At 38.3% G+C, this 27,472-nt stretch overlaps 1 protein-coding gene and 1 long non-coding RNA gene across 3 annotated transcripts in view; one reads left to right on the top strand and one right to left on the bottom strand.

Moving 5' to 3' along the window:
- Positions 1 to 27,472, bottom strand: part of Gbe1 (1,4-alpha-glucan branching enzyme 1) — a 241,974-nt gene that overhangs the window by 191,671 nt on the left and 22,831 nt on the right. For both annotated transcript variants that reach the window (XM_052740985.1, XM_052740986.1), the window contains exon 2: positions 4,456 to 4,625. In XM_052740985.1, the coding sequence (XP_052596945.1) occupies positions 4,456 to 4,625 (170 nt within the window). The remainder of the gene's footprint in view (positions 1 to 4,455; positions 4,626 to 27,472) is intronic.
- On the top strand, positions 20,577 to 25,847 carry LOC128112162 (uncharacterized). The gene is made up of 2 exons (XR_008218865.1): positions 20,577 to 20,932; positions 25,001 to 25,847. It is a non-coding gene; the product is annotated as an uncharacterized LOC128112162 (long non-coding RNA).

Below are 27,472 nucleotides of genomic sequence, written 5' to 3'. Positions count from 1 at the left end.
TGCTGGAATCATAGATATGGAAGACAACATCCAGCTCCAGAGAATAACAGGTTTGCACTACTGTGCCCAGCTCCAGAGGAATCGCTGCTGGGTAAAGGCTAGGCTCTTTAGTGACATCTCACATAGAGACCCTGAGATGAGACCCCTGGAATGATAGGTATAAAGCGAATTTGTCCTCTCCCATTAACTAAAAATTAACTGATTTGATATTTTAATATCTCTAAAATATTGTTTAATCTTGACTGATTTTAATCCTAATTTTATTTGCATTACTAGCCTACAGGACAGTTAAATAAAAAGCTCTTTCACTAAATCTGATGATCTTCATCACCTTAACCATTAAATAAATTCTGGTTGATCAAAAATCATGTGGGTAAATGCTATCTCCAGGATATGGAAAGCATTAAAATTAGGTAATGCACTTTCACAAAAGGAGGGATTTTAAAAACCAATTCAATGCAAAAGGAGAAAGTTAGCAGAGGACTTCTTTATGTTAAAATAAGACTTTTTATTGAGCAAAGTGCCTACAGCCAAGCCTGAAAAGCTGAGTTAGATTCCTGGAACTCACATGAAGTAAGAAGAGAATGGATTCCTACAGCTCATCCTATGACATTCACATGCACAATTCAGTGTGTGACACAAGCACACGTGTGCGCACACACACACACACACAAACAAAATATGGACCATATCATTTTAATTTCACTTAACAAAACTCTTTAAATCATTGTACTACTTTTAATAGTTAAGCATTAAACTTAGATACATTACTTAAAAATTTTAAATCTAATTATTCAAACACCACTGGTAGTTTTAGTAAATCAACATTTTTGCAATAACTATAGCTTGAGAATATACATTTCATAGTTTCTTACGTATATTTTCATATTTATAAAAACTATTCTACTCATAAATATGGCAGGAAATAAAATACCAGTATCATTTTAGTTGATATTTTTACATTACTTTTGGGAGTGGGAGTGTTATATAAAAATTTATCTTGAGAGACAGTAAGATGGTACAGTAGGTAAGGGAGCTTGCCACCAAGACTTAGGATTTGAGTTCAGTCCCATATGGTAGAAAGAGAGAATTGACTCCTGCAAGATACCTTCTAACCTTCACAAGCATGGTATGGCACACACATACCAACAGACATACAAGATAAATAAATGGGGAAAAGATACCTTTAACATGAATACTCTCTACCAATATATTTTCAATGAATATTCACAGTGTAATAAAAGGAAATAAAAAGAAACAATAAAATTGAGTGCTGGGGATTATAAATTAAATGTTAATAAGAGATCTAGTACCTAATATGGCTATTGAGAATTGGAAATGAGGTTAATTAATGCTTCTGAGAAACTGAAATTTACATTAACTTCATTTTCATTACTTTATTAAATTTAATATTTAAAACTGTTATTCAAGTCAGTTACTAAGAAAATTTTCACTAAGTTGAAAAAATTCTGGGTCTGTGAGTCTACTCTTAAACTGACGATTTTGTTAAATCAAAATGCATGCTAAGTATTTCTTATGAAAAATCAGCATCTGTGATCAAATTTGCCATAACCAGATTTCAGAGACATGGTACAAAAGGAGAAAAAAAGTTTCTGTTAATAAGTTTTGAAACCAATGTATGGTAATTTCATAATACCTTTATATATTGGGCTAAATAAAATATTACAAAAACTCATTAAAATGTTCTTGTACTTCACATTACTACTAAAATTCTTGAATTATGTAAGAGGGATGAATTTCATTTCTCTTGGACAGTACTGCCTTAGATAAAACCTGAAACTTCTGCTAAATTCTACTTCTTGTTTTTTTTCCAAGACAGGGTCTCCTTATATAGCCCTCATCTGGAACTCACTGTGTAGCCCATAATTGACCTCAAACTCATAAAGAACTGCCTACCTCTGTCTCCTAAATGCGGGAGTTAAGGGCATGCTGTAAGGAGTCAATAAAATCTTGAGCTAGCTGGGCGGTGGTGGCGCACGCCTTTAATCCCAGCACTCGGGAGGCAGAGCCAGGCGGATCTCTGTGAGTTCGAGGCCAGCCTGGGCTACCAAGTGAGTTCCAGGAAAGGCGCAAAGCTACACAGAGAAACCCTGTCTCGAAAAAACCAAAAAAAAAAAAAAAAAAAAAAAAAAAAAAAAAAAAAAAAAAAAAATCTTGAGCTAATGAGGGCCTGATTGACTGTGTATTGTTTGAAATTAGTCCATCGTGTGGAGAAGGAAAGCCTCAGACCCACGTGAAAACGACCAGGCCTTCCACACATGGGTAAGGCTTAAAGGAACTGGCTAAGACTTCCTCTGGTCTGGGCGTGAGTGCTGGCAATGAATGGGAGTATAGGTGCTTACCAACAATAGACTAGTGTTTGCAAAACTTAACAACTGCAGCTTCCTCCTCCTGTACAACTGCAGCCTGAGGCTTCCCCTGCCCCCACAGAGGCCTCTGACCCAAACTAGCTAGCCCCTGCCCTTATGTTATACGGAACAAACACACTGAAGTTTCCAGTTGCTGCTGTAGCTGACACCACTCCATCAGAGTGTGCATAATTAATCCACCCCAGCTTTTCTGTGTCATGTATCTGTGTGTCTCTCCTTTCTACGACCCAGTCAGATTTCCAGACCCAAGTCTCATAGGTCCAGGGGGCCTGCATGACCACCTTTGGCTTTGGTCAATTCTTTAAGGTATGGCTTACATGAAGAAAATTCTACTTTTGACACACAGTTCTATATAGTTTAATTAATACATGCAGTCACATAACCACCTGTGGTGGTTTGAATGTAATTGGCCCCATTAGCTCATAGAGAGCAGCAATATTGGGAAGGTATGGCCTTGTTGAAGTAGGTGTAGCCTTGTTGAAGGTAGTGTGTCACTGTGGGGGCAGGCTTTGAGGTCTCTTTTGCTTTAGCTTCACTCAGTGTCACAGTCCATTTCCTGTTGTCTTCTGATCAACATGTAGCCAGCACCATGTCTGCCTGCACACTGTCATGCTCCCCACCATGATGATAACGGACTGAACCTCTGAACTGTAAGTGAGCTACCACAAACAAATGTTTTCCATTATAAGAGTTGCCCTGGTCATGGGGTCTCTTCATAGCAATAGAAACCCTAACTAAGACATCACCTAGGGTGGTTTGAATGAGATATGTCCCCATAGGCTTATTTGAACACTTCAGTAGCCAGTTAATGGTGCTGCCTGAAGAAGTTATAGAACTTTAAGGATGGAAGAAGTACATCCCTGGGAGCAGGTTTTAGAGGTTCATAGGTTCACCCCACTTCTAATTCACTCTATCTCTCTCTGCTTTCTGCCTGTGGTTGAAGATGCAATCTCTCAACTTCCTACTCTAGACACCTGCTACCATGCCTCCCCGACAAATCTAGAATCTCCATCTGGAACTGTAAGCAAAATAAACTATTCGGCAAGTCATTTCTTTATCATGATGTTTTACCACAGCAACAAAAAGTAACTAGTATACTAGCACAGTAACTATGGCGTAAAGCACTTTCATCATTCCAGACAGTCCCCTCCTGCCCTCATCCTCTGACAACAATAATCTGCCTATACATTTGGCATTTCCAGAATGTCTAGAAATAGATTAATGCATCATGCAAAATGTTTCAATCTGACAATATCAAATCTTAAGTATTATACCCCTCTATGATCCTAAAGATTACAATCACTTCCATGTTTCTTTTGCTGATATCAAATACTTTTTGACAATGTCTGTTTTATCCAGTTATTTCACTTCTAAACATAGCTTTCTTCCTTGTTATGTTATGGATTTGCTTATCCTCCAAGCATGAAGTATAGCATGCTGTCTTAGAGTTTTTCTCTAGGTCCTTCCAACCACTAGACAGAAGTCAAGGAGTCTTATTTCTTGTCATTGAACTTCTGTCTGTACTCTTAACTCTGTCTAATGTAGGTAATAGTGGAGCTGTCAAAAGAAAGGGAAGAGGAAGGTGACAAAGGCAAACATCTGAGTGATCAATGCCCCTATCTCGTAGACTGAAAGACTACTTTTACTGAAGACTCAAAAGCAGAACAAGGCTCCAAACAACCAAGAAATGCGATACTAGCCAGTCACCTGCAAAGGCTCATGAGACTACCTCCGCCAAGATTTTCAGCAATATTGTTCCTCCTTTTTATCAGAACATGGCAGCAATGGTAGGTAAATTTCCAGCACTCTTTCTACCACTATTTTCCCACAGCCTGTTATTTCTTGTGCCTGGCATTCCAGAAAGTAAGGATTCATGAATACGTGTATCACATGAGAGCAGAAGCAACTAGACCACATGAGTAAACTATTTAGTGAATTCTATGATGCTAGCTGAAAAGTCAGATAACTATTTGAGTCATTATTATTACTATAATAAACATGCAAATTAAGTCTGCATGACAGAGAAATCAAATATTAATATCTTCAATGCCTTCAAAATACTCACTGAAGTCTCCAGTGAGAAAAACTCCTTCTGCTCCCGGGGCCCATTCTTTGCAGTAGATGCCACCGTCGGCACATCTGTGGACGCCAAACGACTCATAGCCTCTGGAAAACTTATCAATACCACCTTCACTCTCGCCAATGTCACTCAGAACCTGGGTAAACTTCTTATACCTTTGAAGAAGGACAATAAAAAAAGAAGTTAGAAATTTTGTCTTCCAAAAAAGAAAGTCACAGTCAAATCAGCGAGAAAAAAAAAAAATTACTCTACAGCAAAATTTGACCAAATTTTCCTGCAATAGGGCAGAGGCTTTGCCAGCCATCTGGTCTCTTTGTCACAGCTACTCAACCATGTCTCTGAAGTAAGAAGGGGGCCACAAAGAATAAGTTAATAAGAGGCTTGATTGTTTCCAAAAACCGTATATTTACAAAAAACCAGAGGCGGCAAGTCTAATTTGACTGGTGGGCTGTAATTTGTCTATCCTTACCCTAAACGATCTGATCATGGAAAGAACACATATCATGTAACATCACAAAAGTCAGTAGGCATAGAATAAAACTGAAGATTCCCAAGCAGAGAAAGGCACAGCAAGCATATTGCTGCTCCTGACCCTCCTCCAGTTCCCCAGGATTCCAGGATCATTATTGTTATGTTTATAAATAAATAAATAAATAACCTACTTATTTCATTAGTTAATCTGTATTTCTGAAGCAGACTTGGAGAAACAAACTAGTAAAACTAAAGTATAAAACTATGAAGCAGTTTATCATGTCTTAGGGTTACTACTGTTGTGATGAAACACCATCACCAAAGCAACTTAGGGAGGAAAAGGTTTATTTGACTTCCAAATCACTGTTCATCATTGAAGGAAATCAGGCAGGAATTCAAACAGAGCAGGAACCTGGAGGCAGAAGCTGATGCCCTGAAAGAGTGCTTCTTACAAGCTTGTTTCATATTGCTTGCCCAAGACCCAAGACCACAAACCTAGGGAGGCCCCACATACAATGGGCTAAGTCCTTCCCAACATCAATCACTAATTAAGGAAAGGTCCTATAAACTTGCCTACAGCCCATCTTATAATGGCATTTTCTCAACTGGGACTCCTTCCTCTCTGATGACTCCAGCTTGTGTCAGTTGACATAAAACTAGCCAACACTCACATCTTTCAAATAAAAAGTAAAGTTGCCAGAACTGTAAGATGAATCTCTCTATAGCATCTTCTGTAAATCTAGGGGGCGAAGAAACGAAATTCCCAGAAAGATGGTATGAATCTAGATGGAAATACACGGGGAACATACAAAATCTGGGAAGCTAACAACAACCAAAAAAGGTGAACTTAGTTAAACAGACATGTATATATATATATATATATATATATATATATATATATATATATATATTCATGTAAATATATATAATATATATATATTTCATATTATACATTAAGTGAACTTAAAAATGAACCCAACAAATGTAAACTATGGTACTATATAACAAATAACACAATGAGAATTTAAATGTAACTGAAGACCTAAAGAAAGAAGTCAAACAGATAGATGACTTGGTGAATAATGGTGCTTGCTATCAAACCAACTGACCTGAATTTGATCCCTGGAACCTGTATGATGAAAGAGGAGAATCAACTCCTATAAAATGTTTTAAGTCCTGTACATACAGACACACACACACAAACACACACACACACACACACACACACACACACACACACACACAGAATAAATGTAAAAGGGAAAGAGAGAGACATTAATATAAATAACTGATGAATTAGAATAACTAAAAATTACAAGTAATTATATAATTAACAAGTTATTAGTAATTAAAGTTAGAAAATGAACAAAATATTGAATAGATTAAAAATAAGCATCCAAAATAGAGAGAAAATAAATGAAAAGAGGTGGTAACTCTGAAGAACAAGATAAAGTATAATGAAAAGATATATTTTCTTAAATAATTAAACCCATATATTGAAAAAAAGAGTATGCCGTATGCTGCGCTTTGAATATGAAATGTTCCTCACGGGATCATCTGTTCAAGCCTTGATCCCCAGCTGGTGGCGCCATTATGAGAACTGTTAGCAGTTGGCGCATAGTTAGAGGAAGGGACTCACTGAGTAGGTGGTTGGGGAGGATCCTTTGGAGCTGTATCTTGCACCAGGCTTCTTGGCTTCCTGACAGCCAGGAAATGAACAGCTCCTCCATCCCACAGTCTTACTACCATGATATTTTCTCTGCCTTACCTCAGGCTCAAAACAGCGGAGCCAGGCACAGGCTATTGCAATTGCTCCTGGTTGCCCATCAGAACCAGAAGGTAAGAACCTCGGGCTGAAGATTCTAATTACAAGACATGTAGAAATCAAGCCAGAACTGGGCTGGAAGCGTTCTCTCTGCTGGCCATGTCTCAGAGTACAGGAAGGTGCTAATCAGGCTCATGATGAGAAAAGTCATCAACCGTCTTACTCACCTGCAGGCCCGGCATGCTAATAACCAACCGACCAGGCAGGATGAGCCCGCTGGGGCAAAAGTGGCAACCCACTATTTCCTGATTGGATTCCAGGCCCGCTCCACAGGCGGGAATTCACACCTGGCACCGTGAGTTAAAAGTCTGTGGTTACTGAAGTCGGTTTGTCTAAGTAACTTAGGTTTATGCCCAGAGGTTAGTGCTGCTGTGAGCTTAAGTTCCAGAAGTTTCTTCTCTCAAAGTCAGCAGTAATTACTTCAGAGACTCATAACTGGTCCAAGTGCTGAGAATAAGGGACTGTTGAATGTCAGCCCTAAATTGGACCTCTATAACACCACCACCCATCTTCGCCTCACCTCCCCCACTCAGCACCTTCCAAGGCTCAGGGAATTACCAAAATTGTAAGCATTAAAAACAAAAACAAGTCACAGAAAATTAAATAAAATCAAGAAGGTCCAAATCTGAGCCTTCAGTTCCAATCCCTACCAGAAGGTCAGCCAGTGTGGACAGGATGCAGTTGGGGTGGCAGCGGGGACTTTCAAAGTTCTTTGTTGGAATACAAAAGAATAATCTGCCATCTATTACTAAAATTTCAAAACAGCTTTATGCGAGTAACTCCCGTTTTAGAAATGTATTCCTTAGACATATCCCACAAGAAGTAAAAGAACCTATGTATGAAATTGTGGCACTGTTTATAACCAAACCATGGGAAATGATCTACCTGGTTTACAATGGGAAGCTAGTTGAATGAAATTACAGAACATCCTAGTAGTAAACGGCAAGAGGGCCTCTAGGAAGAACGCGGTCAAACAAACGTGCTGAAAAGGGATAATGTCCAAGGGAATCCCAGATTCACAGCAGTGTGTATCCAGAGAGCCAGGCTGGGTTCTTGGTAAAACCAGCCGGGTGCTGTACGCAGGAGGCACTGAACACACGTCAGAAACACAGGGCGATAAAAGAAAGCGACTGAGCTTGGCCCAAGAAAGTTGGAAGCAGCACAAAAACAGAAGCCTCATTGCGAGGGACCTCACAGTCCCCACTGCAACCATGGCCTCCAATTCACAGCTGCACCTGCAGCTCTGATGTCTAGCATGCTTTACCCAGTCAGGTACTTAACTCAAGGTCAAAAGAAAAAAAAAAAAAAAAAAAAAAAACAGAGTTTCCTATCATTTTAACGGTGGTAATAGTTTCAAAATACTTAAAATAATGACCTAGGCACACAAAGCAGGTTACACATCTAAAAGGCTACCAAAAATGTTTAAAATATGTGAAAAGTTTCTTCCTTGTTAATAATAGCTCCCATAGACTAGTCAGATCCACTTCTTTGAATGTATTTTATTTCATTGGGACCCTTTTTAGATCCAATTCTTTTTTTAAGGAAATTCTAATTCAGAGAAACTGCCATTAAGTAATAATCACACAATCAAATGAATAAACAATATGAAACAACTAAACAAAGGAAATCAGGATTGAGGGCCAAAAAATAAAAATGATCATAATATAAACAAAAATACTTAGCTTTAAACGGCATATATTTCCAGAGGTTAAATAAATATAATAATTTTGTTGCCAATCTACAAATGAAGTATTAAAAATACATTCTTAGAGTTCAGCATTTAAAAAAAATAATTCTTACAAATTTTGCTAAGATGATGTTGCAGTGTTTCATTTGGTAAGGTTTCGAGGGAAACAGGATTATAGCACTCTATTACTTCCACTAAATATCTTGACTTCCCTCAAGGTCAGCCCCATAGCTTCTAATGCAGGAATACACATTCCACTTTGAAATCACTATGGCTCAGAAAAAAGAAAATGCCCGGGGGCAAGGCAAGCTCATCATGCCTGTGCCCTCTCGGGCTACCGTCATCTCTCTTAGTATTTTTTCTGCGAACTTACAGGATACTTAAAAAGTAGGTCAAATTTTGGTAACCAAAACTGTATTATGATGTTAATATTGAATCAAGCATTTTGAACAGACATGAAAAAATATTGTAAATACTATCAGAGGCAATCTATATTAATTAACCTTTTTTTATAAAAAGGGAAAATAGAGGCACATAAATACAAAAGTTATCAAGGTCAGGAAAATAAAACCAATAGGGAGGCTATCGTTATTGGCCCCAAGAGCTATCTTCGATAAAACCTCAAACTAAAATCACCTGTCCTTAAGAAGACAGGGTCTATGTTGAACTCCTAAGGCTATTTATTTTACAATTAGGAGTAACAGCACGAGATAACAACAGCTTCAACTCTAGAAATAAACAGTCCGGGATTATTTTTTTAGCCTCTGTATGTGACCTTGAAGAAGCTACTTAATTTCTTTTCTCTTCACTCCCTGCCCCCTGTTCAATGCAGAGAAACCTCATAGGTCAGGGGGATCAATGAAGGCACAGTGGGATCCTTCCCACAGTAGCCAGCAAGTACTCAGTAGGTACTGCCTGTAGCTTTTCTCCAAATGGAAATGGCAGTGTGCATCACTATTTTTTAAATGGAGCAATTCGCTTTTATTTGTAACACTTGTTTAAACTTTAATGCACATGTTTATTAGGGAACATTTATGTCTTCCTCCCAAATTCCAAAGGTCTCTGAGACATGGACCCAGTATTCCATATTGACTGTAATATACAGCTTTTGGGAAATCTGAGTTTTTTAAAAAAAATAATTGAATTAATTAAATCAATACGGAGGCTACCATAAGAAAGTAAAGGAGATTAAGAATGTGAGGGTGAAAAAACGGAGTGGTTAAAACATTTGTTTTTCCAGAAGATGACCTATACTAGATCCTATGTCAGTAGTCAAGATACAATGTAAGACAGGGTTGTGAATACCACAATTATGTAGTAGAAAAATGGTTCATTCCTTAAGTGAAAATGTCTCTGATGTAGAACCCATTCTCAAGTACTTATGAATGCGATAAAAATACAAGGAACCCTAGGGAGAAGTTCTTTTCTAAGTAGCTCAGACTGTGAGATTTTATTCTGTTTTCTGCTTCCGAGAGGAAATTAACTATCCAGGCAAGAAGCACCAAAAGGTAGAGGCTCAAGAAAGATTTCTAATAGTTAAAGGGTAGAGACTGAAGAGAAGGGCAGGAAAGTCTGGGCTGTTAGAAGAGGAAGGAGCTTTGAATCTATCATTAAGTAGATAAGGATGTTGGGTGTTGTGCTGCTTTCAATGAAAATGGCATTCATAGGCTCATATGTTTGAATACTTGGACCCAAGTTGGTGGAATTGTTTGGGAAGGATTAAGAAGCATGGCCTTGTTGGAGTAAATGTGTCTTAGGAGCAGGCTTTGAGGCTTCTAAGGCCTCTTTCTAGAACCTACCAGGGAAGTCTCCTCCTCCTGCTTGCTCCAGCTGCCTGGCACCTGCACTCACTGCTCTGCCATCATGGTCTCTAAACCTTTGAAACTGTAGGCCCAACATAACTCTTTGTTCTATATTTGCCTGGGTCATGGTGTCTTCTCACAGCAACACAAAAATAACGAACACAGATGTTTAGCAGAAACTTTTTTCTTACAGTGAAAATATCCACAATACACAGAAGTATCCACATATCGAGGTTGCCAAATAATGGTTAGGCAACTAAGACTTTAAAATGAGTATTTTGTGTCCCTCAATCCAAGGTAATTATTTAACAACAACAAATAAACAAAATTCCAATACTGCATCTCCCCAATGCTTGAGTTACTGGGATATACACCACCACAATTAGCAGAGAAATATTTTAATGGTAATAATTAGAAGGGTGGTTTTTGCTAGTATGGATCTATCAATTAATGAGGTCTTTATTAAAAAGAAAATAATGAAAGCACTGTTATTCTTCTGTTATACAAAACTGATCGTTAAAAGCAAGTTAAAGTTTGACATCGTGGTACATGTTTGCATTAGTCAGCTTTATGCTACTACAACAAAAATACCTGAGGCAACTAACTTTATGAAAAGAAACAGTCTAGAGCCTTACATGGAATATCTGGATCACACCCCCCAAAGCCAGGGAGCATCACAGAGGAGCAGCTGAAAAACTGTAAAAGACATGATGGAGAGTAGCTCCACAAAGCGCTGCCTTCTGGTTATGACGTCACTGTTGCAATCATGAGCACATAGCTGACCTAGTTACCTGTGCAAGAGCTGCACAGACAAAAATGAAAATGAAAATAGGAAGGAGAACAGTTGTGATTTAAAAAAAAAGGTTGGGGGGGTCACCAGAAGTGGAAGGAGAATAAGAGAGAGTGACGGGGGATAAATACGATCATAAAACATTGTTTACAAGTATAAATTGTCAAAAAATACTTTTAACTAAATTAAAAACAAATAATTTTGTGTACAGGAAAAAGTTTCAAGTCTAAGGTCAAACAGCCCTCTTTGTTCATGCTCTGATGAGACTGGCATACTGTGGTGGGGCACATGAAAACAAATGGATTCTGTTATCTCCCACAATTGTAAAGGCATGCTTACAAGGAATGTACTGCTCACGAGGCTGCACATTCTATCTCTCTATATGACCTTTACAAGGCTATTCAATAGCCAAACCATACCAATATGTTTTCTTATTTTCAAACACTATTCCTTGTTTTTAAATGCCACTAATTGAGATAAATGCATGAATTTTTTAACATTCCTTTTCAATTTCTGGAACTTTTCTAATGTTTATTCACTTTAATATACAGCGTAGTCACCTAAACATTAATTCAATTACAAGACAATGTTATGTTGTAGAATATTATTTTAAGATGTGTTACCTTTGTTTATGCTGGGGGACATTTGTTTAATGATGCAAAGATGTATTGCATTCCTTTATGTTGCATTTTGTTTAACTCTGTGAAGCTGTGTTACTTTGCCTGTCAAAAACACCTGGTGGTCTAATAAAGAGCTGAACAGCCAATAGCAGAGCAGGAGAAAGGATAGGTGGAGCTGGCAGGCAGAGACTAGCTAGAAGGAGAAATCTGGGAGGAAGAGAGGAAAGAACAAGAGAACAAGAAGATGATGTTGGGGCCAGCCACCCAGCCACCCAGCCACCCAGCCACCCAGCCACCCAGCCACCCAGCCAGCCACAGAGTAAGAGTGAAAATAAGATATACAGAAGTAAGAAAAGGAAAAAACCCAGAGGCAAGAGGGAGATGGGATAATTTAAGTTAAGAAAAGCTGGCAGGAAACAAGCCAAGCTGAGGCCTGGCATTCATAAAGATCGCGTGTATTTATGTGGGAGTGAAAAGAGAAAAACGCCCAACCACAATGCTATATTCCAAAACATAACCTTTCACAATTCTTATTCAGGGGAAACGGATGGCTCAGTGAACGAAGGTGCTCACTGACCAACCTGGGCTCTGAGTTTGATTCCAGTATCCCACAGGGTGGCAGAAGAGAACTGATTGCCAAAGTTGACCTCTGACCTCCACATGTTCTGTTCTGTAGCACTCAAGCATATGCCTATGGCACACGGGCATCCAAAATCCACCCCCCTCCAAACCTACATACACACACACACACACACACACACACACACACACACACACACACACTAAATACAAATCATGAGACCACAACAAAGAGTTAACTTCTTGCTTTCTGAGATTGTGAAACAAATGCTATGTAAATAAGAAATTTTTCCAGCATGCAGTCAAAGTTATTTTTAAAAGTGGTCTCTACAATAAGAGAGCAAAATGATGCTCATACAAAAATTATTTAAAATTTTCGGGAGGAAGGAAAAGGAATTCCACGGAAAATTGCTGTCCTTTAAAAAGTAGAGTTGTTCTTAGCTACAATCGTGTCCTGTCAGTAAATAACGGCTGCTGTTTGTTAAATACTCTTTCCTAATTCTGGCACTGAGCCACACATGAGCAAAAGCTAGAGACCACTGCGAAAATCCTCTCAGGTCTAAAATCTCCCCTTTGTAGTGAAATAGTCGTAAATTTACAATTACTCAATATGGTAAACTTGATGATATTACTTAAAAAGCCATATAGAACTCATTTCTTTTTAATTATCAAACATTTATGGGTGGAATTCTACTTTTTGACTGGAAATGCTACACAGTTGCAGAAACACCTACTATATAGCCATTAATGTAAACATATTTTGACTTCTTAACAGATTAATTAATTATAATAAGTTAACGAAATGTAGGAAGAAATTAATTTTAATCACTGTGCCTTGTCTCGTGGTTGTGAGCAAATTAATAATGTATTGCCCTTGCAGTTTACTAAGGTATGATTAATGGTTAATATTAAAATTCTGGGGGTCTTCTGGCAAAGTGAAAACATGATTGCCTAACTAGGAAAAAAATATCCTCTGAGTACAATAAATCAGAATTACTGAAGGTAAACCCTGTGAGATGGCCCATCTGGTCAGTCCTGGAAGCACCAGGAATTGTCACAAGAGGAAGCCGCCAGCCGCTTTCCCAGGCCCTCTTTCGAGTCACGCTCCTGTTCACGTCTCTGCTACATGCTCTGCTGATTACCATGGAAAAGGGCAGAGCTGTAACTGTTCGACTGACCTTTCAGTTTATTTTCTCTTGTGTAATCTGAAACACGAGCTAACACAGTCTTAGGCTGCTGATTTCTACAAAGCATTCTGACTTCATGTTTCAACAGTCTTGGCTCAAATAGCAGAGTGCTCTCCTGTGTTCATGTTTCCTTGCTCTGCAAACACATGGGAACACCAGCTGTATGCACTAGAGACAGAAGCCCTGGGTCCTTTACCCAGCAGACCAAAGTCTGTGATGCCCCTTAGAGTGCATGGCCATCCAACATGGTGAGAAATAATTCCAAGCCCCCATAACCCCGCTAAAAGCTTGGTTTTATGGTGAATTTAGCTGGACCAATAGACTCAAGCACTGTAAAAAAAAAAAAAAATTATACTCATCCAAGAAGACAAAATCAGAAACATTTGTTTGTTTGTTTGTTTGTTTGTTTCAGACAGGTTTTTTTTTGTTTCTGTGTGTAGCTCTGGCTGTCTCTGTAGACCAGGCTGGCCTTGAACTCACAGAGATCCACCTACCTCTGCCTCCCGAGTGCTGGGTTTAAAGGCTTTTGATACCATCAGCCAGTTTAGCAGAAACATTTTTAAGAAGTGAAAAGACACATACCCTAGACCTAGTACCAGCCATGTGACCTTGAGGAAAATAAACATGGAGGCTTGAGTTCCTCTTCCTTAAAATTTAAATGCTGCATACAGGTCTACAAATACATAATCCATTCGCCAAGCTTCTTTAACTCTTACTTTTCTTAGTTGTCTAGTACATTGATCCAACCAAGAAAGTAAAGAAAAAAAAAGCATCTCAACTAAAATTATTTCCAAAGGGGAAAAAATGCATCCCAACTAAACTTATTTCTGACACCTGGAATACAACACACACAGACGCAGACACACACACACATACACACACACATACACACACACACACACACACACACACACACACACACCACACACACACACACACACACACCACACACCACACACACTCAAAACCAACAATTTCATAAATACTGTTTCCCTTAAAATAAAATACAGAACATAAAGCATCTAGAGAATGTAAGAGGAATAGTAAATAAAACAAAAAAAAAAATGTATCAACATAAAAAAGTAAACCCAATGTTTTATTGACTGGCACTTTCTGAAGCACTCACTATATTCCAGGCATTGTTGTGTGGAGCCACACATGTCAATTTATTAAGCTTCACAATGAATCATGATAGGAAAGGCATTGCTATGCACTCTGGGAAAACTAAGGAAGGTAAGCAGTTTTAGCCATGCCCATGAAACTAGTAGGTTGGTGAAGCTGGAATTCAATATGTGATTGTGCCTCTAGTATACCTGTACTTTTTAATCTTTATAATATCAAGTTTTACAATTTATGGCTTTCTGATTTACTTAAACTTCTGTAACAAAATATTCATTACTATTTAAATATTTGAATAAGTTGAATGTTTGAAGAAAAAACCTGCTATAAGAATGATATATATGATCAAAAATAAAATCATCAAGAAATGCACCTGAAAAACATGAACATGTACTATAAACTATGCTTAATAAAAAAAAGGTCACAAATCATGGTTGCCACACTGGCAATGACTTTAATTGCCCATGAACTTTATATGGGGGGGTGCTATAATAAGCCGGAATTAAACAGTAAAAAGGGGACACTGTAGTTTTTGTAAAAGTTTGACATATAGCTTGAGTACTGTTTTGACAGTCAACAAAACCCTAATTGTTCAGAAGATTAAAAACCAACAACCACTAACTTTTTTCACTTAACATCAAAACGTTAATGTATACTTACCTAATCAAACTCAAGAAATTAAGACGCTACAGCCAGGTAGCCATGGGCTTGAGCTTTATTTTTGTTTGTTTGTTTTTTATATTAGAAATAGTATATCAGAAATAGTAAAAGGGTATCAATTTTCACTTTGATAATGGCAGAAACATACTCTATTATTATAATACAAACCAAAAATACCAAGCAGATATATTTTGATACATATATATTTATATCCAATGGGGGAAAAACATCTTTTAGAAAAAAACAGTGATAAAATATCAAAGGTCTATCAAAAATTCTACCAGTTCTTTCCCTTTACAATAAGAGATGAAGGTTTCAATATTCTGTCTGCAGCAAAACCATAAATATTGAACAACTTTCACAGTCACTCACTCCCCAATATACTGGCAAGATTTCTTTTAAGACATAAAGTTTCAAGCTTTACCTCCGTATCTATAAAAATCATATTGTATTGTCAATCCATGTGTCTTGCATACACACCTCCATAAATTTCTTTACACAACTAATGACCTAATACAGTCCAAATGTAATAGCCTTGAAAGCACAGGTACAGGGTGGTAGGTACAGTGACCTGTATGTCATGGCTTATTATTTCTCCCAAAGTATATACTTGGGAGAAATATTTTTAATTTATACCCAAACTGGGGTCAAGAATAGGTATTGCAATGCTGTAGGAAATACTCTTCTACAGATGTATAATACAATGCAGATATGCAATAACATTTATAAATTTTATTTGCATATTATCAAGAGTCCCTACAACAAATTAACTACTATAAAAAAGACCGTATGCTAGAAACAGATTTGAAAGAAAATTCAGTCTGAAATCCCATTTAATTAGTACCACATTTACTTCTTACTAAAGCCATGATTAGATTCAGTAGTCTTTTCAAGGTCAATGATATATTATAAGTACACCAAGAATACCTGTTACTCATAGGCAACAGTTTTCTACCTTTGCGTTCCCAAAGTATGCTGGGCAAACCTCAGACTAATACTGACAGTTAATACTGTGACCTCTTCATTCAGAATTCCCATAGACTACTGATTGTTCAAGGTCAACCTTACCCATGGCTAGGTTCACAAAAAGCTAAGGCCAAACTTCCAAAGTGGTAGTCATTCAATATTATAAATTCCTTATGGATCTAAAATGCTATCTGCTGTAGTGATAAACACCATGACAAAGAACAAACCAGAGGAGTAAAGATTAGTCATCTTAGATGTTACAATCCATCATTCAGGGAAGCCATGGCAATAGCATAAGACAGGAACCTGGAAGTAGGAACTGAAGACCATGGAGGAATGCTGCTCACTGACTCCATGACATTGTCAGCTTACTTTCTTACACAACCCAGAACCATCTGCCCAGGCCCCTCCTACATCAATCAGCAATCAAGAAAATGCCCCAATAACATGCCACAGACCAACTTATTGAGGGCAATTATGAAGTTGAGATTCTCCTTCCAAGGAACATGGAGGTTAACTGTCAAGTTAACAAAAACTAACCAGCACAACCAGACATATCTGTCCTAAAGCCAAGGGTCTTTTGTTTCTTTGGTTTTAATTTTGTATTCTTACTCTTTTGTACAAAATTCATTAAGGTACTGAGTACGAACAAAAGGTTCTCTCAGTATGTTTCATCATGGGAGGCTTGAAAGAGGACAAATGTATTAATCTGAAGGCACTTCACGGAGAGTTGCTATCTTTAGTGAGCATTTACTATGCATTCAGCAAGATGCTGAATGTTATAGAAGCACTATCATTTAATTCTCACTGCTGTATGGGAATAAATTCTTTACTGAAATTAAAGAGGAACCCAGCAATTAAAAAAAGTTAACTTCTTTGACCAAGATCCCTCAGAAAATTACTGGCAGCAACAGAACTTAAAAAAAAAAAAAAAAAAAAAAAACTCTTGAAATTTATGCTAAAGAATCTTAAAATATAGTCGTTCTCATAATAATGACTTGTAACAGTGATTAATTCATCTCAATTTCAAATCATTTTTAATAATTCTCAAAGTTCTTATGGGAAAATTTAGCTGCTAGAATTAATACTTCGTCATAATAACTCCTAATTACTGAGCACTGTCCATGCATAGCACAGATATGATTTTACTGAATATGTATGTAACATTCATACATGAAATATCAGGAAGTTTTTGATCTATATTTAGTAATATGCAGGGTTCACTTATACTACAACATGAAAGGTGAATTAAATTCCAAAGGCTGATTGTTGTGTGTTTAGATATGGATACACAGTAATGGATAATGAAGTTATCCGAAAATTTCATGACAGGACATAAGTGAGCTGTAATAATATATTTTCCTTTATCTTTATTCTCTATTTCCCATTTTTCTAGTATAAGCATGCAAGAATAGGAACGTGAAATACATTAGAGAAGGAGCTATATTATTTTTAAATTTTTAAAGTTTAAAGGCAAAGCATATTTCCTCATGCCTACTTTAACAAAAAGCTGTTCAAAGAACTGTGATAAAAGTCCTGACTGTGGGGTAGAGAGAAGGCTCAGAAGTTAAGAGCACTAACTACTTTTGCAAACAGTGCTGGTTCAGTTCCCAGCACCCAAGGAAAGCTCACAACCTCCTGCTCCAAAAGTTTATTAGCATGTACAGGGTGCTCATACATCCACTCAGACACAAACAGAAAGTCCAAATTGTCATAGTTTAAGTGTATGACCCACTAGCATGGCTCGCACTAACGAAATAAGCCTGTTAAAACTCAAAGCTGATTGATTCTGCTCATGTCCACTTCCCCAAAGCCTTTCAATCATTTATTTTCACTCAAAAGAATGCTTAGTTTCCAAGACATGAGCACACACGTGCACACATGAAACCTAGTTGTGTATATTCATCTAATTTCAAATATGCATAATCTACTTAAAACTCAGATCTAATCTAGAACCTGAATATTGTAGACACCGGGGGTAAAATATCCCTTGAACTTAAAACACTGTTAATTAATTAAAAACATGACTCCCGTGCTCAGCTAATTACAGTCTGGGGGTGGTCCCTTGCTGCTTTTACTTCTCTTGCATCATCATTTCCTCAAGGATATATAACATGTTGTAAAACCCCATGGATTTCCTGAGCAGCTCTCAAAATGTGAACTCCACATCACCCCAGACATGCAGTCTCAACGCTGAATAAAGGAAAAAAAAAAATCTTAAAGAAGGCAGCAATAGCAGCAGGACAAGTGACTAGCCCATTTTATCCACCTCCCATTTTTCCCTTAAACAAACAAAACAGTGAAGTGTATCTTAAATTACTCCACTGCCTGTTGCACATAAAATCCCAGTGATGGATCTATTTTATTATTGTTTGCTTCAATGCTCATTTCCTTTCCTTTTTCTGACTTCAGCTACATTCGCGCAAACACCCTTACAAACAGTAAATACTAAGAGCAGGGGCACTGAAGCATGAGATGCTCATTCTCCGAAGACTGGTTACCACCGCAGCACGAGAGCTGGCTCTGCACCCTCAAGAGTAACACCATTTCTATGGGAAAGCTTCCAGAGAAGGGGGAGGCAGCTGTGAATTACACATCTGCAGCCACTCACTCTATCTGCTCACCTCTTGCTCACCTGCTAGGAAAAGTCCTTGTCCTTTGGCCTCACAAATCAACTCCAGCATCAAAGCTGGAGCTGGACTTCCTTGCTCCCTTGTTTTCCTTGTTGTGCTGTGGTTTGTATTTCCGGTCCTTGAAAAACACTCGGCTTCCAACTCCCTCCTTCCAACTTGTTACCAGAGTCCACCCCTAAGTAATAATTGCATCCATCAAGAAGTGGGCAGCTTAACAACTGCAGAGAAAAGGGTATTTGACATTTTTCTCCACCAGAATCCATCCTAAGTTTCTGCACTGGATCAGTGAGCATGGCTGTAATTGAGAGAGGCCTGAATACAACAAAAGCTTCATTCTACAAGAAATATAAGTGTATGCCCTTAAAATATGTTATATAGGGCATTGCAAGAAGAAATAGATTTGAAACCAATTAAAGAGTGTTTGCCACCAGTTCCTTATTAATTTTCTAAACATGAAAGATGAAAATGCTTCCTACTACATTATGTTCATTACCATACTTTTCTCAGAGATCTGTGGTATCAAGATGGATGTTAAAATTATATTATTTTGACAGCCACGTACCATGTAAAATCCTTGTAACCAAAAAAGAGAACCATGAGTTTTATCAGAACAACAAATACAAAAATAATGATAATAATAATAACCCCCAACTATTCCAAAATTTCCTTGTTTGGTTTCCACAGTCTGTAAAAGTTCTAATTCTGGAGCCATTATATATTATATATTACATATTATATATTATATATTATATATTTGTTAGGCAGCAAACACTTATTTAATGGCTTCATGTAATATATAACATACATATCAGTGTGGATTGTACATTGAAAGCAAAAATTAAGAAAGATGCAAATCTAAGTTCTAGGGCAAAGTGAGTATGTCTTTTTGAGCAAATGGTCGAAAGCCAAATGCGGATACTGACCCTAAGCAAGTGTCACATGAATCCTCATGTGCAAGGATCAGCCCTTAAATCTGTTCTCCACTGTACTCCCTCTGCATTTGACCTGACAGGAATGTTAGCCAAAATCACAGAATATGGGCTGCTTACCAAAAGTCATGTCACTGGGCCCAATTTCTGGAGACAAGAGTCATGAACAGGAATATAAACACACACATTTTCCTATATGTACCTCAAACTATTTTAAATGTTTACTGCTACATATATCCCTTCTTCCTGTATGTTATTTAAACTTTTCAAGAGGATGTTTTTCATCTTTTTTATTTTTTCTTTCATTTCATTTTATTTATTTATTTAGGTCTTGTAGCTGGAGTTTTCTCTTCGGGTCCTGCCAAACCCCGGCAGTTCCTTAGCCCACTTATAAAATAAACATACAGACGCTTATATTATTTAAACTGTTTGGCCATTAGCTCAGGCCTATCATTGTCTAGCTCTTACTCTTATATTTAGCCCATTTTTATTAATCTATACCTTGCCACATGGCTCGTGGCTTACTGGTACCTTACATCTTGCTTGTCCTGGTGGCGGCTCCAGGCAGTTTCCCCCTCTGCCTTCCTGTGCCCTCAATTTTCCTCTCTGTTAGTCCCGCCTATACTCACTGTCTGGCTATTGGCCAATCAGTGTTTATTTATACAGAGTAATATCCACAGCAAGGTCTTTTTCTGGAAATACAATGAATCATATAAAAAAAACAATTATATCTCATGTTCTAAGTCTGGTAAAATTTATGTGTATTTATTTCTAATATAATCATATTTCTCCTTTCAGGGTTACAGCCTCTGCCAATACATCTCCAACTAGAATTTTTGCTTTTCTTTGGTGGGGGAAGGGGGTGATTATTGTCACTGAATTGTTTGTTTGGACTCATTTGCTTGCTTGCTTTACTAAAAGTGACCTCAGGACACTCTGAGATACATTTGGATTATATATGAAATTGTCCCTTCTCTAGACTAAGCCTTTGGTTTCTTTTCAAGGAGATGTTTCCTGCCGGACAAGCAGAATCAGAGACCACTCAAAGGGTTATACATAGAAGAGCTATATAAGGAAGATGCTAGGCAACACTGGGACACACTGCACAAGCTGTGGTGCCAGCCTGTGTCAACAAAGGGATTATCCCAAATGTCACAGTGATCACTGCTCAGAGCTGAAGATGCTTACTTCGCTGTGAGTACCAAAATGGTCTAGCCTAGCTAGACTCTGTGGTAATGAAGCATGAAGAAGTGAGTTATAGCTGTGATGGGGAGGGCTACTAATTTTAATCTCTTCCAAAAGGAAGGCAGAAATATGGCCATGGTAATATTTAATCAAACTAAGGAAACTAATGGTCAGGATGCTTGATTTCTAACTAAAATACAAGCATGCTTATTTCCTAGGCAAAATTTTCCTAGTAGAAGTTTCACAAATAGCACGCACTCTCTCCCTTGATACAATGCATGCCTGAAGAGGATCCTTCCTATCAGATGAATGCTGGAGGAGCTGTAAGCCAACAGATGGTGACTCACCAAGTGACAAACCCTTCAGTAGTGTCAGTGCAGACTTGCTAAATTCAAATGTTTAATTTAAATGTTTACATTTGAATGTTTACAGATAAAGAATTTTAATCAGCTCTCAGGTAGCAATCATCAGGTAACACAAGACAAAGGTCTTCAAAGGAATTTGTCCAATTAGAAAAAAAAAAAAAGAACTTTAACAAATTTAAAACAAAGCTAAAATACAAGGGAGAATATGAATGTCAACATAAAATAAAACTTTCAGAAAAAAAAATAAGAAAAATGTAGGCAGTGTAATTCTAAGCTCTTTTAGGATGATAAATTCCTGCTGAATAAATTGAAGTGACATTTGGTTTCTCATAACTCTCACCTATCCTGATGGCCTCCTAAGTAAAGATTCTTATGTAGCCTTTTTTCACTAACACTGACATCCAGCCATGATTGTCAAGAAAAGAGATGGTTTTCTAAGATGCTGACACAGTGAATATTTAGAATCCTATAATCTAGTTATACACAATTAGCAATTAACTCTTCTAATTACTACCTTTATAATAAATAATGATTTCCTGATGGCATCTATTTTATTTGTATATATATTTAGCATCATAAGTACTATGAAATGTTGCAAATGAACCAAAGGATGCACAATACTAAAGAGAAAAGAAGGCAATGTCAGACTGTCTGAATTTTAAAATGTCTCTTCCAACAAGAATCTGGCCCACATACATATTATAGAAACAAAAGCAGCTGTCATCTTAAACATAATTAAATGTATCAAAAGTAATTTAAAGTTTATAAAAAAGAAAAATTAGTAATTTCTGCTGTAGGAACTCTATGGGTAGGCACGTAGTAGAACTATACAAGAGAAAACTGATTTATTTTAATTATATTCATAAGCCTCCTAATTACCCTGGCCATAGATCTATTCTAACAAAGATGGATAATGGAATAATATGAAATCGCAACATCCAATTTTCCCCTAAACGCAAAAACAGGCAAAGTAGTAACAAAAGGAACTAGACAGAGAAAATGTGGCAAACAGTAAATAACCTGTCTAGTGCTAAGCCTATCAGGTGACCAATATATAGAAAAGGAATAGGAAGCACAAGTACAAAAAGAATGGTGGAGGAAGAGCCCTCTTGTCCCTTATTTAAAAAAAAAAAAAAAAAAAAAAAAAACATAGAGAAACATCGATGACAGAGAAGAGGGATTCTATAAGCAAGGGACATGGAGATCATGATGGGAAAACGTATAGTGACAGCCAGCCAAACTAGTGAAAACTCATGAACTGTGGACCAATAGCTGTGGAGCCCCCATGGGACTGTGTGGTGATACTTTATTTGTGCTGAAATGTGATATTTTATTTGTATGTTAATAGATAAAGTTTGCCTGGAGATCAGAGGTCATAGCCAGCCATAAACAGAAGTCAGGCTTTTGGTAGCACACGCCCTTAATCTGATCATATGGCAAGCAGAGTCTCTGTGTGTTCAAGGACACAGGCAAGCGTGGTGACACATGCCTTTAATCCCAGTACCAACCATAGAGACCTGGAGGTCTGTATAGACAGGCAGTGATGAGGAAGTGATGTGGCTGGGCTTAGAGCCAATGAGAAGGCAGAACAGCAAGGCAATAAAGGCACAGGTTAGACAGGAAAAGTCTCTCTTGGGAAGTTACAATGACATGGTGAGCTAAGGTTAGTTAGTGGCTACTGCTCTGATCTCTATGGCTTGCACCCCTGTATTTGGCTCTGTGTTTCTTATTTAATAAGACTGTTTAGAAATTCATCTACAGGACTGGACTAGGCCCTCTGGATAGGCGAGATAGTTGTTTACCTTGAACGGAGTAGGGGGCTCCCAGGCAGTGGGATCAGGATCTGTCCCTGGTGCATGAGCTGGCTTTTTGGAGCTTGTGCCTATGGTGGGACACCTTGCACAGCCTTGGTGCAGGGAGGAGGGGCTTGACCTGCCTCAACTGAATGTGCCAGGCTCTGCTGACTCCCCATGAGAGACCTTGCCTTGGAGGAGGTGGGAATCAGGCGGCAGGTTCTGGGGGGAAGGCTGGGGAGCAGGAGAAGGAAGGAGAGGGAGATCTGTGGTTGGTACGTAAAATGAATAGAACATTTCTTAATAATAAAATTTTTTTAAAAAATGGAAAAAAAAAGAAACATCGTAAAGACAAACTGGGACTGACCACTTCATGCAATTTCCTCATAATAATCACATATAAGAAGTGTCAGGAAGTCAATATAGAAACAGATATAAGCATAAACTGAGTCCCATGCCCATCTGCAGAGATAGGTCTGGTTTCTAACTGTGTTGTGTTCAATCCATCTCTCTTTTTGTCTCATACTACCTTGTATGAACAATGAAGTTGCTAGCATTATGTTTCAGGTAGGAGACCAGGTCTCTGACAACACTCGATTACAGGGTGGCTTATGGGATTTTTACGTATCATCAAATCAGGATCCTACATTTTTTTTTTTTACCTTGGAAAGACAAAGAGCAAAGGGTGAGAGGCAAAATGAGCAGACTGCCAGTTATCTTTCATGTGTCTCTCAGTCTCATTTTCCATCATCCCACACCCGGTCCTCTGCCCTAAGAACACAACACTAACAGATAACATCAATAGGCTTCCAGCTTCACCTGTGCCTAGTAAGGGGGAGCGACACTTGCTCTCCACACTCTCTTCCTGCAACTGACTTCTCCCATCATTCAGTACTAGAAATGATAGCTCAGAAGTTAGGCATTTGGAATGATCCGCAGTGCATCTACTAATATTCTTGTTGTAAATCAGCTGTATAAATACTATTTAGATATGGCATCTGTTTCCTCTTTCCATCCTAAAGTCCTAACCTCCTAAAGACCCTGTTAGAGCAGGTAGGTCACTTGGGCTATGTTCTTGAAAAGTACATCTTTCCCCGCACAATCTCTTCTCATGCTCTCTAACCACATTTGCCATGATGGAAAGTATTTCTCTTCACCACACACTTCTCACCATAACGCTCTACCTCACTACCCACAGGCGCAGAAGTAACAGGTCCAAGCCAGAACTGGTGGAAGCAATGGACCAAAGTGACCCTTTCTTCCTTCCTTTAAGCTGTTCCCCTCAGACAATTTGTCACATGATGAAATGTGCCTAATCCACAAAACTGGTAGTGAGCAGTGCAGCTGTTTCTGTTACCATACATACTGTGTAAGTTCTTCGCAAAACCTTTAAAGGTGATGTGTGGGAGGAATTTGGGAACATTTGAAGCAAGCTGGAAAAAGCTTAGAATGCTAAATCAGCCAAGCTTAAAGGCTACGCACTACTGCACATGGTCCACCAGTTTCAAAAGTATCATTATGTCTATGTATGTACTAGCCCTGGATGACAGGTTCAAAATAGTCAGATGATTAACATCCCAATACACCATGTCTTGAGAGAGATAAAGAAAACTGTCATCATGTTGGCATTAAACTGTGAAAGTGTTCAGTTGTCTTACTAATTAGTATTTTTTAATTGTCCAATTAATTGCTATATACTACAGACAAAGGACTATATTGATTGCCCTACAAAGATGGTTCTCTAAGATGTATCCATAAAACTCGCAAGTCATAAGTGCAATATCCATATCATGTCTAAATGACTGCAATTCAGGGCACTCTTGCCCATCCTACAGCTTTTACACAGGGGTTGTGGGTAGAGATAAAGATATATCGCAAAGGATGACAACTAAGTTTCTTCTTTTCTGTGCCTTTACCAGTCGTGTGTCACTGCATTGACCACTGCCCACTGCAAAAAGAAGCTTCTCTGACACCAGCTACGGCCACCTGCACAAAAACTACAAAGGGAGCTGGAGAGATGGCTCAGAGGTTAGGAGCACTGGCTGCTCTTCCAGAGGTCCTGAGTTCAAGTCCCAGCAACCACATGGTGGCTCACAACCATCTGTAATGTGATCTGGTGCCCTCTTTTGACCTGCAGGCATAACACCAGCAGGACACTGTATGCATAATAAATAAATAAATAAAAAGTCTTAAAAAAAAAACTACAAAAGATCAAGCCAGACAAAATTCTCATGAAGATGGAGAAGATTATCCATATGCCATGCCCCTAACTAAGGAGCTATTGGAAGTTTATAACATATAGGGGAGAGAGAATCTTTTTCCCTTGAGTGTGTGGTCATGGGTAGTTTTCCAGTGTTCTAGTGGCTGGCCCCATACCTATATACATATGATCAGGACTAATTAGACTTAGTGAATTATTAAAGAAGAAAAAGAAGAGGAGGAGGAGAAGGTTGTAAAGGAAGAAAGGAAATGAACTTAAGTGGGCAAGTGTAGTGGGTAGCCATTCCAGCTTTGATCTGGAAGTTCCAACCCCCATTGAGGCTTCGACAACTGTCACGCCTACAAGGCGGGGCCAAGGGTGGACCCTGGAGACCCGAGAGCTGGATGGGCGAGCGCTCTCTCTGTTCCTGGACCCTGGACGGTGGAGGTTGACCGAGCAGAGCTCCAGAGAACACTGCTGGACTGCGATACACCTTCCCCAGACCCCGCAACCTACCTATCCCTTCATTTGTAAGTTACCCACTAAATAAATCTTCCTTTTAACTATGTGGAGTGGCCTTAATGATTTCACCAATAGGCAAGCTATTGGGAGGAATTAGAGTAAGTTGGAGGGGAGAAATGGGGAAGAGACTATATATAAAATCATATTTTAATGTGTGCATATATGAAATTCTCAAAGAATAAAAATTTTAAAAACAGCACATCAAGAGGATGTTTGGGTAATCTCTATTGTTGCTTCCTTCCAGACCTTGAAAAGAGCCAGGGATATAGTACTAGGGATTATTTTTGTTTTCTGTTAGTGAATGGCAGTTTAGGGCTGCCATTTGGTTTCCCTAAATAGTTCACATTCCATAATAAATCATTAAGAAAAACATCTGAAAATGATATGCATCTTGCAGCAATCAGGGAATAGGAAGAATGACTGGGGGTTTGCTAGTTGACCAACTGGACTCACAGTGACGCAAATTCAACCCAGAGTTAATTTACTGAGGGTCAGATCATAGTGACATACATCAATAATTCCAGCACTCGGGAGGCTAAGGGAGAGGATTATGAGTTTAAGATCAGCTCAGCATACATAAGCAAAGCCCGGAGTCAAAAAAAAAAAAAAAAGCAATGTACCAAGTGATCAAGGTCCAATTTTACTTATACATCACAGTTGCTTATAGATCCCAATGAATAATTGAGAACATATTTACTAATTTGTATATGCCTGGGCATTTTCCTAGTAAACGGCAGGATGTAAAGTATTTATTTATGGTAGGTATTCTACGTCTTCTCTCACAGAAAATCAGTCTTCCATTATTACAGAGCTACTGTATCAGTAACAGTAGTCAAGTTTCTATAGTACATATCTAGAATTTCTGCCACACTAAGAAATAAGCATGCTCATACTCATTTCCACCACAAGGAAATCACAATATGATCCAATCTACTGCATTCCAAAAGACATTGTGATCAATCTGCTAACACCACAGAAGTCTCCATTTCTACCGACCTGTGAAGCCTATCACGAAAAGTACAGCTGTTGTACTCTTGAAGTCTACACACTGTTAGAGCCTTTACACTCCAGAAAGCCACGGTGCCCACTGAAATCAAGGTGCCTACTAGGTCAATGGCAGCAGTGGCAGCAGTGTATTCCAGTGACATTCCCCAGATTACAGATGCCACCAAGATCTGCCTACCTCCTCATCAACATGTCTCTCCATTCATAATCAATGGTGGGTCTTCTCGAACTTCACCAGGATTTGAGTGTGACAGAAGAGAGCCCAGAACATACAAGACATACTCTACCAGTCTACCAGTGTCTCCTACCTTCCTTCATAACTAAAGATGCTTAGGAGTCTCAACGAGATTAAATGATGGCATTGTTGAACCAAGTGTCAAGTAATTAAGCAAACCATATTAGCCACTTCTGCATGCTCAAATAAATGCACAAAACCCAGACTCCTATTAAGAACACTCAGACACTTTTGTCTCAATTTATATTAAGCATACTCAGGTGTGCTTAATTTTCTCCAGATTTCCATCTCTGGATATCTGCATATCTGAATTTTATCTCAGCACCCAGAAATGCATATCTGAATTTTATCTCAGCACCCAGAAAACTTAAGAGCAATAAAATCAACAATGTATACTACTGATTTCAGTGTTTAGTATCTGTCAAGAAA

The sequence above is a fragment of the Peromyscus californicus genome, unplaced genomic scaffold, assembly GCF_007827085.1.
Source record: "Peromyscus californicus insignis strain IS unplaced genomic scaffold, ASM782708v3 Scaffold_16__1_contigs__length_79575227, whole genome shotgun sequence".
Classification (NCBI taxonomy): Eukaryota; Metazoa; Chordata; class Mammalia; order Rodentia; family Cricetidae; genus Peromyscus; species Peromyscus californicus.
The sequence above is the reverse complement of the archived record's forward strand: the minus strand, read 5'-3'. Positions and strand labels throughout refer to the sequence as shown.